This window comes from Hermetia illucens, chromosome 1 (genome assembly GCF_905115235.1).
Source record: "Hermetia illucens chromosome 1, iHerIll2.2.curated.20191125, whole genome shotgun sequence".
Taxonomy (NCBI): domain Eukaryota; kingdom Metazoa; phylum Arthropoda; class Insecta; order Diptera; family Stratiomyidae; genus Hermetia; species Hermetia illucens.
This window is the reverse complement of record NC_051849.1, coordinates 139,069,432-139,084,008: the sequence shown is the minus strand read 5'-3', so window position 1 is coordinate 139,084,008 and position 14,577 is coordinate 139,069,432. Positions and strand designations below refer to the sequence as shown.

The window sequence follows — 14,577 nt, the reverse complement described above, 5'->3', positions numbered from 1 at the left end:
AAGAGTCAAGAAGTCCGTCATTACCTATGCTAGTGCGGACAGGGGCATTCGACTGGCCATAATGCAAAAACGATTCCCGAGCAAATATTCACTAGTGAGGAGCGGGAAAACCTACCGAGGTCCCCGAAGGAATCCCGGAGGCCATAGGGGCTGAAAGGACTGAATCAAGCAGATAAGTAGATCTGCTGCCTAGTGGAGAGGAAAAACTGGACGACCTAGACCTAATTTTCTAGAGCTTAGGGTGAACAGGAAAGCGCCTTATCGGGGAGAAGGATGGTACTCCGACAGTGGGGAGGAACTCCAAACACTAACGGAGCCAGTGACTAGCACTAAGATAACCCAGATAAACTTCCACCATGCAAAAACTGCATCTGCAGTAAGAAACATAGAAATAGTGCTGACACAGGAGTCTTGGATGTACCGGGAGCAGATTCGCGGTCTGCAAGGAAGAAGCATGCAGGTAATTTAGAACTCTTGTGAAAAACCAAGAAACACTGGAAACCGGGCGGAGAACTTTAGAGGCAGTCGTGGCTTCGGGTTACTTCCCAAAAGACCACATTCGGATTCCACTGGAGCTTGTCGCTGGATTAATGCGAGAGGAAGGCGCTACTACTTCTCCTCGGCTGCGATGCCAACGCCCATCACGAAGCCTGCGGAAGTAGAAACACTAATCGAAGAAGTGAATACTTTCTTGAATTTATTCCTAGCAATAAGTTAGTAATATGTAACATAGGGACACTCCACCATTCGTGACCAGCACTAGGCGAGAAACACTAGTCATAACTGTAGGGAATACTTTGATGAACAGGCTAGTCATGTATTAGAGAGTCTCAGAGGAGCCCTCTATGTCGCATCACAGAATAATCAGATTCAACATTGAGGGCAAGTCCGAAATAAAAAGAATAATGAGGAATACCAAGAAAACGGACTGAAACTGCTAGGGAACGCACCTGACCAACAACATGGCTCACATACGAAGGGGCCGTGATATCAGCAGCGAACTGGAAATGAAATCCGTGGTGGAAGAGGAGAGACTGCCTAAGGTACAAAAATGCACTGACTGCATACAGCAACGCGATCGGGGAACCAACTCGGAACAACTTCAGGAAATTCTGTGAAGGGACCGAACCACACACATCGAAGTAACCAAGCAATACAAAGCTATAACCAATGGCAGGGCAATATCAAACCACATAAGCAACCAGGCTATACAAAGCTCTAGCCAAAGACAGGGCAATATCTTCTGTCTGTCGGACGAGGGAAGATGACACAGAGGACAGAGTACATCCACTTCTCAAAATTCTTTTCCCGGGGTCCTACCCCACAGCGGAAAGCGGCAACATTCTGCCTGACACCCCAACAACGAACAAAAAGGGAAGAAAGGAAAAGGCAGGCAGCGGAAACCTGTAACCACTGACATCACTCGGAGTAGATGGCATCTTCCCAGCATTACTACATCAGTGTCAACACGCTTACCAGGCAGAAAAGCCAAACGAAACTGCTTTGTATCAGCTGATGGCTGTTTAAAGGGATGCCATAGAAACAAAAAAATAGCACTGTGAGCGTTGTTGGATGTTGAAAGAGTATTCGATAACACATCGCACACAGAGATCCAAGATGCCTTGATCCGCAAAGGAGTGGCAAAAACAAAATTCGAATTCAATTGTCATGAATACTACTTAAGATTGTCTACAGGATTGGGCACTATCACCGCTTCTATGGAGTATGGTAGGGGATGGCAGCAAATATGAGAATTCCCGATGTGATAGAATCGAGACTATACTAGGAGTTACTAGTGACTGGTGCAGGAGATAAGACGAGAAACAGAGGCCAAATATTTGGGAAATACAACCAATACCAACCAAAAATTACTCTAGAAGACGCATGACGGAAACACTTGTCGGAAAGTTACGAGGGCTTTGGCGATTTGCAAGTCCATAGCAGAAAAAAAAATTAGGTTGCACCTCGAAAATATACCCTGCACCTATAGGGCGGCAATTTGGGCAGAAAGAACTGAACTCAGTACACACAGCCAAGGAGTTGCACAAACTTTAAAGATTGGCCTGTGTGTGCAATGTGTGGCAATGAGAAAATACCCAACGGCATCCCTGGAGGTCCTTCTGGGATTAACTCTTCCCCATTTGCACATATATATAAAGAAAAAAAAGTCGATTTTTTAAAATCGTCATACCCTTACCACCCAAAAAAATTGACAATGTTTACCACCAGGGTACCCAGGTACCCAAGCACAAATTTGTAAGTAATACTATACTGTAGCTGAAAATAAGTGCATATATTAGGCAGATATTGACTAAGTTATGGTTCACGATGGTATTTAAGCTGAATAAAGTAATATATAGTGTAGTAGAGTTTTGTATTATATTGGGTTGGGGAAAAAGAAATCTCGTATTTTGTCAATAGATGGCGGCACTTAAACATATCTTATGTTGTATTTATCGCATCGAGTCATACTGTACGGCGATTTGAAGGCGACAATCTGTGCTACAAGTGTCTCTTTGACAATGTTATGATCGTAGGTTTCAGTCTCAAGTTATAGCGCGTCAAAGGTCGATTCCACCAAGCAAGGAATTCGTCATATTTTCCAGAGTTGGTTCGATCGATTTCGTTCTGGTGTAGTGGATGTCGAAAATAAACCCCGTACTGGTAGGCCAATTGTCGGAGAAACCGATAAAATCGTCGAAATCATCCAAGTAGAGCATTCGCTCGGTTGACCAGAAAGATTGGATTTCAAAAAAGCTGGATGTTTGGGTGCAACACGAGTTGACGCAAAAAAATCTTTTGGACCGAATCAACGCCTGTGATGCACTGCTAAAACGGAACGAATTCAACCCATTTTTGAAGCGGATGGTGACTGGTGATGAAAAGTGAATCACGTATGACAACCTCAAGCGAAAAAGATCGTGGTCGAAGCGCGGCGAGCCGGCCCAAGCCATCGCCAAGTCCGCATTGTCGGCCAGAAAGGTTTTGCTGAGTGTTTGCTGGGATTGGAAGGGAATCATCCACTATGAGCTGATCAACTATGGCCACACGGTCAATTTGGTCTTCTACTGTGAGCAACTCGACCGTTTGAAACAGGCGATTGACCAGAAGCGGCCAGAATTGGTCAATAAAAATGGTGTTGTGTTCCACCAGGACAACGTTCGGCCTCACACATTTTTTATGACCCGCTAGAAGCTACGGGAGCTCGGATGGAATGTTCTATCGCACCCATCATATAGTCCGGACCTGGCACCAAGTGATTACCATCTCCTCCGGTCCATGCAAAACGCTTTTGGTGCTACTAAGTTGGCCTCAAAAGAGGCTTGCGAAAGCTGGCTGTCTGAGCTTTTTGCAAATAAGGAGGGGGGGGGGGATTATAAGAGGGGGATAATGGAGTTGCCTTGCAACATGTTTGCGAACAAAACATTTGACTGGATCAGATAATTCTAAGTATGTTAAATAAAGCGTTAAATTTCGATCACAAGTACGTGACAATCGGTCCAGCCATTTCCGAATAAATCGGCTGTGACAGACAGATTAACAGACAGACATCGACTCGATTGTAATAAGGTTTTGTTTCACACAAACACAAAACACAAAAAAAACTACTAAATGAATCGCAATTATCCTAGTTTGCGGACCGTAGAAATATGTTCCAAATAAGTCCTGACAATTTCAAAGAATTTCGTTGGATAGATTTTGGACTATGGTGGCAGCCGATTTTCAATATGCAGTTTCGAGAAAAACGCATTTAAAAAGAAGAATGTGATTTTTAGTCATTAAACCTTAACTGACCGTTAATCTGCTACACCTAGTCCGTAAACCTTAGGTTTCTTGAAGAAACACATGTACAGCCTTGGTTTCAATTCTTGTCCTTTTAGCGAAGTCATTCGAACGTCATTCGGACCGATAAATACGAGTTTTATTACAGTGATCGATATAAATCTGGCATGTGAATTATCACGTGCTTAACACTATAATTTCCGAACGACTTCGAATATCAAAAAATCACTTTGTTCTATATTTTGCACTAAATCGATTCCTCGGATCCGACACACGGGATGACCCCCTTAATACCTAACACGTAATATTCATATATTTAGTGAGAATATCGCGTGACGCTCATATCAAAAGTCTTGAATTTGCACAATAGCCTACATTGCTGCTCTTGATTTTAGGATGTACTTAAGGGGGTTTTGCAGTCAATTACTGAAAGTTATATTAATATACTATTACTAGCTTTATTTGAACAGATAGAGTAGTCTCTTGATTTTTTCAAATTTTACGATGGGGTAGTTTCTGAGAATGGGTGCATTAAAAACATGATCACTTCGACCCCCGCCCTCCCCACTTTACCAATAAATGTGAAAATTATAATAATAATAGCATATCATAGCATAGCATATCAATTTTACAGCCAAATTTCTGCAGCTTGCAAAGTCAAGTCGTTTCCAACCTTGGCGCTGAAATACCCCTTGAAATATCGTGATATCATCGGGAAGCAATGAGTCATATAGTCTTTCCAGACTATCGTAAAGTCTCTCTTAGACTTCGTCATTTTTTCTTCAGTTAGACCCGGGTTATAGCCTTTCAGAAAAGTAATCAGCAGATTTTTCAGCACGTTATAAAAGATAGATACGACCAAATATGTCAGATCTTAATTTTTCACTGGCAGGGTAATGGTTTTCCGATCAGAGTAAAATTAAAATATATTTATTAGACTACTTGCAAAATGTTTGGAAACTTTGTTGATTTGAAGCGTTAGTACGTTTACATATCTGATTCATACCTTCGTCTAATTTATCTTTTAAGGCAAGATAAAAGATCTACTGTTAGTTAGTTAGGGTTTGTATTTTAACAAGTCATATATTAAAAAAAACCTTGCTTTGATGCCAAGTGCAAGCTATAATATATTGCATGCATACGTTAGCAATCGATAACATTCGCTTTAAAGTCCGTATCCACGATGAAAACGAGTTTAAACTCGATTACCTGGTAAATTCCTACTATCGGTTATCTCGAAACCATTCTAATTTGTTTTCTGGACTACTAGAATCCTGACCTTATACTTGGTAGCACCAGATTTGTTTAGTGATCTAGTTTTCCAGCATCCAAGAGCGCCGTTATTTATTCGTTTACGCGATTATTTCCGTGGTATCAATCCTGACCGAGGCTATTCATTCATTTCTAATCCCGGGACTAGTAGTAAACGAGAAATGGCGGAGAATAAAAATCTACCCCGAAACAACAGAAAGAAGAAAAAATCTAATCCTAAAAAGAAAGTTTACCTGGAAAAAAGAAAAGTTCGTTGGAGGGATTAGTCCACGTTCTCAGGATGTTACAAATCAAGATGATGAAGTTGAGGATGGCATTATATTACTTAAAACAAATATTTTCAGATGAAAGTGTGTTCCTCATTATTTAAATGTCAAATATGTATTCAGTACTGAAAACTGGTATATGCGTCAACATCACTCAAGAAGATATACTTGAGTTTTTGGCAATTGAATTGGTTATCGGTGTAATGAAACTTCCTGCGTACACCGGCTACTGGTCATCAGATATCACGATTGAACACGTGGCCAATATTATATTATTATTATATATTATTATTAACAAATATACAAAAATACGTCAATACTGGCATTACGTATTTCAAAATAGGACCTTTATCCAATATAATAACAAAAAAATTCTGGAAATATAGATACTTGAGTAACACAATATAGCGTTGATGATAATCGTATATATATTGGTACTAGAACGAACTTAAGGGAGGTTTTCCAGCCAATTACTAAAAATTAGTGTAATATACTATTATTAACTTTATTTGAACAGATATCGGTATGGAAGGTGTTTCGGAAGCTAGATACCATATAGTAATAGCATCGCGATTTTTTTCAGATATTTCCATTGAGTGGTTTCTGCGAATGGGTCCCTTAAGGAAATGATTAATTTCGACCCCCTGTACTCCCCACCAACCAATGTCAAAATTAAAACCGGCTTCAGAAAATACTAACCGATACCTTTCATTTAAAATACCACATGACTATATTTGATGAAAAAAAAATTACACCCCCCTTTGGCATGTATGGGAGCCCCCTTAAATTCGATGAAGAATTATATAACTCACTGTATACGTGAGTGTTCCCAGTTCCCACCTTTCCATCAAATTTGGTGTCAATCGCTACAACCGACTGAGAATAATGCGTGTCACGTAAAGACAGACAGACCGACAGTATACCGATTTTAATAAGATTTTGTTTTACGCAAAACCTTAAAAAGACTGATTTTTCATGCCCGTATATTGTAAAAGTTTACAATGTTCACATGGGAAGTGTTGATGTTACCGGCAGTCTGATCTCAATATGTAGGACAAAAATGGTACGGTAACTAGTGCATGGTTGCTCAGATCGAGAAATGAAAAGTTGAGAAATATTCGGTTGAAACAATTCAGAATGCAAGTAGAAATGACAATAAGTGTAAACAAAATTATTCAGTTCTCAGGTATTCATGTTGCTAACTTTGCTTGCATTTTAGCTCTCCAGAGGACAGTAGAGGAAGGCCTTCTTTTGGTTGCAGAGAATCGCGAAACCTTCAAAATACAAGACGAAAAACGAGGCCAACAGCGGTACCACCATCAAGTGTAGCGATGGACAATGCGGCACATTTTCCAACCTTTGATCAAGAAAATGTCACAGTGCCACATAAACAAAACCACAATTTTTTGCATAAAGTGCAACATTCTTTTATGTTTTGTGCCCATTAGGGAATGCTTTAACATTTTTGATAAAATTTATAACTGGTCAAATTGGGATGGTAATTCTATATATTTTTTATAGACTTTTTTTCAAGACATAATATTATTTTTGTATTCAACGAAGTTCCTACTGAAAAATGTTTACACATGTATTAACTCCTTGGCCAAAATATGATTGATCCAGATTCCCAAAATTATAATATAAATGGAAGTTGCTGTTCTGCAACTGGAGAGACTTCTAGGAACAGCTCCCTACAGCTCCATACCGCTTTACTACATTGTTGATAGATATGGCTTCGCTTCTATCTGGAGGGCAATCCATATTTTAATGTTAAAACAACTAAATATTTCCCGGGTGTCATAGGATTGAGAAGTGATCCTTCAACCTTGTACGCTCATCAACATTGTGGATGAAACGTCGTCAAGTTCTTTTAGGAAACAATTCAAAGAACTCTGGACGCCGAAAAGCGTCAGAAAAGTATATGCTGTACCGGAACAATTATTAATTGCAGAATCTTCAGTTTCTCTTTCACGACCTATGCTTCCCATTTCTGGATTTTTTCAATATGTTCACCTCTTTCCCTCCAGCTCGCAGCGATCGTTAGAGATCTCAGTCCTTTTCGCTTTTCCACCCATTTCACGTTTCACACAAACATTAAAACACTCAGTCGGGAGGTAACCAACAAGGAAAAAATCGCTATTAATGGTGGTTCAATGTTCATCAATATTCTTCAACAAAATATTCAAAATATTTCCCTCGGTGCCAAACAGGAGCTGAATCATGAATAACAGTTTATTTTGAACTTGGCGGACCGAATTTCTTAAACTATGTACTTCTGAGTGTAGTTACGCGGTGTTTCTAGCGATTAATTATTTTAAATAATAAAACTTGGTTTTCCTATTTGCTAGTGTTGAAATCAACAAAAACAAATTTTATTATTTCAAATATGTACCTCTGCATAGTCGTCAAGTGATGACTTCTATGACAGCCGATGAGGATACTTCTATTCAACACAACTAGATGACAACTCTTAAATATGGCTAATCTAAAGCAGACGTTCACTGTCGTCGCTTAAACTAGAACAATGCACCACCAACGTCGTAGCACAAAGTATTGTAAGCACCCACAAACGTTTCACCATTTCATCATGATGCCCCAGACTGTGTTTGCACGTCACTCATATCACTAATCATAGTCACAACCTCACCTTTAGGTCGCCTCTCCTGGACCTCATCCAACTCACAGAAAGCCTTACCTCCTCTATATTGGAAGTCTCCGTTGCTGCTTAACACTGTACTATAGAAATGTTCATCATTCTCGACCGGTATCTTACAGTGAGTATTCTGTTCGAAATTGACATATAGGTAATGTACCTTTCGGTAGCCGCAAGCATAAGTAAAGTACCAGATGCACACTTACTTGAATTAGGCTTTCTAACAGTCCTGAGTAAAAGGACTGCTCTAACGAGTCTCACCGTTCGACCTTAGCCCTGGAATGCTCCACCAAATTAAATAAAACGAATATTCTGAGGATCGTTGATTCCGTCATTAAGGAGAGCACACATATTTCAGAAATCGATTCTTGTCTTTATACGATAGGCCAAAGTCGTATTCGACAAATTCATCCTTATCCGACGCGTAAATAATGCTTCGATAACACAACACTATTCAGAAATTACTCATTCTGGTCCGAAATCTCGGAGTCAATTCAGTCAGTCTAGAGCCGGTTTCCAAGTTATAGGGCATGCCTTGCGAATGCCGCTATCAATAGTTCAGCAGCTGCCAGTTTGAAGAAGCTTTCTAAAATAAAACAGCACGATGCTGCAAAAGGTGGAGAAGCTGTGTCCATGAACTCAAGAATATAGAACCTGCAGCCCTGGGATTGTCCACTTAGACGAAGTAGGTTTTCTAGTAGCACTCGATACCCTTGTTGAAAAGTATATAGGCGTCCCAAGAATGTTTATATTTTCCATTTGCAATAGGAGATCGTTTCACTAGGAATTACTAGCATCGAAATACGGTGAATATTTTGAGTAAATCCCTAATCTTCAGCTCAAAGGATATTCTCTATGTACTTCAGTAAAACCTAAGATTACTTTGATTAATAATGGCCAGTATTCTAGTATTCACAGCGCATGCAATTTTCCCATCACTTAGTTTCTCGACTGCATCAGATTTATAATGACCCTACCCCTACCCCTCCATTTGTGAAATGAACAAATGGACTGTCATCGACGTCTTCATAAGGCAAACTTTTTCTCTAAGCTGGTTAGTACGGCTCCGGCATTAGGTCCCTACCCAATTTTGCAAGGTAACTTTTCCGAGCTTGGTCCACTTAACGATAACCTTCTTCTTCTAACCAATATTGGTTCGCTTACTTTGCTGTTTCTTCACTTTCTTGTGGAAATTATGTATATAGATTATAAACTGCATTTTTGCAATTTATTCGATTGTAACACAAAACTGCCAGCACTTGTTCACCTAACAGCTTTCAGGCTATTCAATAGGCCCACACACGTATCTCGGCCTATGTATCTCGTTTATTAATGCTTGTAATTTATTGTCTATTCTTTTCCTTTCTAGCAAGTCTTCACCGGCGCTATGAGTTCTGCATTCGCCTACTTCTGCCAAGAAATTTCAACTTCGCTTTTAGGAGTACTCCTTCCTGGAATTTGTTTGTATCCGAAGGTATTTTTTATTATTTTTATACTTAGTTTTAAGGAGTTAAATCCCACATTCTTCTCCGAATCCCGGTGCTAATTCAAACCATTTGAAAGCGCGGCCTTCAAAAATAAGAGTCTCAACTCAACGGAGATGATTTTCTCTTTAATTAATAGAGTGTGGGACAAAGCTCCATTTTTTTGATATCTCATGTAACATTAGATGATTTAGTAGCCAACTTTCCATTAGACAATTCAAATCCATTTATCATTCATGCCCATTTCAATTGATTCATTATGTTGTTCGTATGTTTTCAATTGTGAATCATGTGTTCTCGGCGGATCTTTATATTAATAATTTCAGAAAAGCTATTATTTTTTCCCCACCGATGAAGCCAACGGTAGCTTCCCAAAATTCCTTATTCCTGTTTTCAAAAAATTCAAAGGTGTTCACACGTTTATATGTTTATTATATGCGAAGTGCACTTCAACCAATTTCAATGAATTCAATCAACTCAAACCTGATTATAGCAAGTTTGTCCCTGCATGCAATATCTGTAACACACACCCCCAATCTACGGAGTACCCTAAGCCTGGAGACGAAAGAAAATTGAATTCCACGCACTGGTGGATGTTTCCTACTTGGGTACCGAATTGAAGAAGCTGTGACTCCATCTAATATACCCCCGCAATCCACCGAAACAAGATACTCGAAATGTTGAAACCACAATTCATTTAAATTCTGCGTTGCTTTCCCATTTGGGTTTGAAATGAAATTGAAACTGGAAAAAATATAATTTCTCTCGGCACATTCCTCACTCCAAAAACAACAGTCGTCCTACATATTATTCACTTACATGTAAGATTTATTACGAGCCAGCATATCCTAGTAATTGTTTTTGTGGTTACCAGATACGCAATTGACATTTTCAATAACCCGCACACGCAAGCACACAGAAAGGATGGCAAGCTGGAGGACAAAAGACGCACAGCTCGATTCGGAGCTATCTATTAATCACATTCATAAAACGGGCTCGAATCCGAAAACACCGTTCAGAGTTCATACACGCGTTTCGTACAGGAACGTAACCAACGGAACTCTTATTTGAACGCACGCTACGAATGACTCGAGGATTTTCAACTGACGACAGTTAGTTTACTCTGGGAATTGATGTCCTGGGGGACGCTATGTGTACGTTGCTTTTATGAGAATTCACTGAATGAATTATCCTTTACATGTCAAGGAGTACGAAGTGCTTACACGTTAACGTGAGTTCACTAAAGTTAGAGCGCGCTGCCAGTAAACAACACCATGAACGACCTGTACGCACTGAACGAATCCTCGAGATCCTCTCTATGATTCCATTCCAACCGGAACAGAGTCAGGCCCAAGAATGACTGCGAACTCGTGCCAGGATATCTTCTGTCAAAGGCGCCTCCGAATCATCAGGAATTTGAATGCAGTTCAGAGCTGCCGCCGCGTGTTTAAGGAGCTACTTTTTTTTCATTATAGACAAATGGGAAGTATAAAGTTTAAGCTAGCATCGGAGGAGAAAAGGTACAAATTGGATATATGTCAATTTAAAATAGGGTGAATAGGGTGCTCCAAGTTCAGGAAGCAGTTAACTATCACGGGAAAAGGATGACAGTTTCAAACATTGAAAGTCATAGAAGTTACGCTCCTACAGAGCAAGTAATTTCCATTCTTATAATGAAAGCTCTTGACCAACAAGGCAAAGTGTAACCTCAGTCGCTAAAGATATCCGTAAACCTGTCTCATGCACTTAATCCCACGGTCCTCTTAAGACACGGATTGATTTTGTGACCACAATCAGAGCTAAGCCGCAGCAAGCTACGACGGTACCAGTCAATAGCGAGTGCATGGCTCAGCATTCATACTGGTGGATGCAACACCTGCCAAAATCTCTACCGAACTAAGCAGTACGGCACCCGTGTTGAAACGCAACACCACGCCGAGGCCCGAAGGTCTCTTCTCGCTTGAGCATAACCACAACCATCATGAAACTCCCACTAGGGGGCCAACCGCAAACAACCGAGCTGTACTCACATACAACAGGAGTTCACCCGAAGTATGAGAGTCCAGGGGCTATCCCGGTTCCCATGGTACGAGTATACCCCTGGTAAGGTTTTGTGACTATTGCCACTTCAGATGAGTCCCCCTACAGGCTCGGGTCTGATCGCCCTAATTATGCCTTTGGCGCATTCGCCTACTGCATCACGGCCGGCAAGCCAATGCGGTACAGCTTCTCCCGGTGCCACCACTATGGTGGCTCTCCTCCGCCACTTCGTTTTGGTTCAGCCGACAGCGCTGCCGGTCTTCCTCCCCGCCACCTTTGATGATTATATGTCAGACCACTTTGACGCGGTCAGATAGGGTGCAGTAAATTTACAAAAAGTAAAGACAACTTTGGTTTATTAGATTTCGTTAATAATAGTAAGATTTACACAAAATCTTTCATGATTTTTTTTTTTGGGAGTAGGGTAGGTGAATGCGTTAACGCGTTTACGCACAGAGTGTTGAACCGTTTGACACATCACTTCGGGCTAGCCCTCCCGCTCTCCCGGCTTTAGGAGCTTTCAAATCGAAGTGTTACTTTCACCAACGGGAGGGGAGGGGAGGAAGGGAGTTGTTAGTTCAGGGAACCCTTTACCGTCCGATCCCTCCACCGGTCGAGTTCAATCTTGTTCGCAATAAGAAGAGCAAAAATATAATGCGCAATACGATTCCAACTGCCAGCATCTCTCTGACAAAGTTGTCTGGAGAGAGCTCCCCTGTGTCTGCATAAAGCTGCTGACGACAGCTATCCCATCTCTCGCAAGAAAAAAAAGTGTTTTCAGCGTCATCCGCCACTGCATTGCAGAACACACAATCAGGAGATTCCGCCTTCCCGATCCTGTGCAGGTAAGACTGAAATCCTACATACCCACTTAGAAGTTGCGTAAGGAACCAACGGGTAAGGAGGGCAACGGGAATCACTCCCGCGATCACCTTCACAGCTGATACGGAGACGGTGCGATAAGCAGACGCCACTCGCAAAGCTCCCCGCCTCTGTATTTGAACAAGGCGTTTACGATGCACCTCCTTGTCAAGGGCATCAGCCCATAACTCCGCACCATAGAGCAGAACCGCCTCGTTGTTCTCATAAGGAGACGTCTCCTAGTTGATATAGGGCCCCCCACGTTCGCCATTAGCCGACTCATGGTCGCGACTCCAGCTGCAGCCCTGTCCGCTGCTGTTTTGATTTGCTCGAAGAAGCTCATCTTCGAGTCGGGAGTTAAACCAACATATTTAACCACTGGTTTTGACTCTATAGTCAACTCGCCGATCGATATGGGACACAGGTTCGGGATTTTCCTTGTGGTCAAGATGACTACTTCGATTTTTTTCCAGCGCAACGCTGAAGCCCTAGGATGGATCCCTCTGCTACTCCTGACGTGATATCCATCCTCCTTTGGCCCTCTAGCGTCTTATAGAGCCAGGAGCGGTCTTTCAGATAATCCCTCAATGTCAGCGATAGCGATTCTAGTCCTGATGAGAGTCTTGAGCACTTTTCTGGCCATGTCAAGCATACAAAGCAGTCGGTATGCAGACGGGAGCTTCGGATCTTTCCAGCGACAAGGAAAAATGTCCTCCTTCAATCAAGCGTTGGATACTTCAAGGAGCAATTCTGGCCGTTGGGGGAACACCAGTTTGTAAACTTCCGCCGGGATGCCATCAGGACCTGACGCCTTCCTGTTTTCAGAACCGTTTCTTCGAGCTCTCTCATTATGAAAAGGGGGCAATCCTCGACGCTTTCCGCGCTATTAACATTAACCTGTACAGGGTGTCTGGGGAACAATGTCCGCACAATGCAGTCCATCTGGTCGGTACTTAGTATGCAAGGCATCCGCAGAGCCCCGATTTTCCGGGTGACAAGCCGGCATGGAAGCCTCAAACGCTGTTGTTATCAGGTTCATCACTGAATTTACGACGGTGTCAGCTGCGACACTAGCACCTCCCGGAGCACCCTCCAACCCGGTCCTGCCTGCTCCAAGAGCTTCGACGAACTCCCCGATGTACATCCTCGCGACTTCGAACGCGATGTACTGCTGATCACTTGCCGAGAAGTCTTCTAGGACTCGCCACCCGTCCACCGATGATGCCAGGAATGCTTCCTTCACAGCTTGGGCGCCGAAAGATAAGCGTGGATCTGGTATTTAAACCAACGAGCCCGACTATCCGCATTCGTGCCCTGCATACAGCCCATCGGATTTTGATTCTCCCCCTGCTAAGGAGTTTCCTCGCATATTGCTCGGGGACTTCCACCACGAGGAGCTTTTGGCCTCGAGCATTTACAGAAGTGATACCTACCCGGACATTGGTTACCTCTGGACATTCACACTTTAGCGCCTCCTCTACTTCGACCTTTTCCATGAGTTAGTCAAGATCCCGGATTTGTAGAGAGCACATGGTCTCTAGGCTGGAAACAAAAGCCTTCTCCCCCAATAGCTCCTTGACCGCTTCGCAGAACGTACTCTTGTTAGTCGTCGTTAGGCCCAGTTCGACGAGAAGTTCGCCACTCCTCGTTTTCCGTATCGAAGACACCTCTGTTCCGTTGTCTTCAGATTTCATCCTGTAGCCGATTTCACTGCGGACTTCCGCAAATGTCTTGCCTTCCGTCGGCTTAATGAGCAGAGCCGACGGTGTAGTCCTTCGCTTCCTCGTCTTTTTTGCTCCTGGCTTTTGGTTGGTAGCCTCCTTGTCTTTGGACAAACGTGTCTCGGGCGGCGGAGTCAGCTGTTTCTTTTTTTCATTCTTCGCCTTCTTTTTTTTGGGCCCTGGAAGCTACTTCGATAAAGTCTACTTCAGGCACGTCGTCCTCTTTCCGCTTTTTCCTATTTTTGACGCCTTTGCTGACGTTCCTCTGGAGGAACGTTGCCGACTGTATACGCTTCACCAATGCTGGGTATTGCCTGATGAGCCTTTCCTCTTGGGACGGTCGACTGCACTTCCACTCGGTTTGTGTCCGAATCCATCTGCTTAAGACTAGCGATTCTGACTGAGCTTACTTCCGGAACAGAGGTATTACAAGGTGTCGGAGTTGCCATCACCGCACGGTCAGTCGCGCCACTTGATGAGGCTTGCTCTTTATTTGG

At 42.4% G+C, this 14,577-nt stretch overlaps 1 protein-coding gene across 1 annotated transcript in view; it reads right to left on the bottom strand.

Annotated features, from left to right (window-relative positions):
* Nucleotides 1-10,796, bottom strand: part of LOC119661409 — a 178,333-nt gene extending 167,537 nt beyond the window's left edge. The window contains exon 1 of the mRNA XM_038070743.1: nt 10,278-10,796. Within this exon, the coding sequence (XP_037926671.1) occupies nt 10,278-10,347 (70 nt within the window). The 5' untranslated portion in view covers nt 10,348-10,796. The remainder of the gene's footprint in view (nt 1-10,277) is intronic.
* Between the last annotated feature and the right edge of the window lie 3,781 nt (nt 10,797-14,577).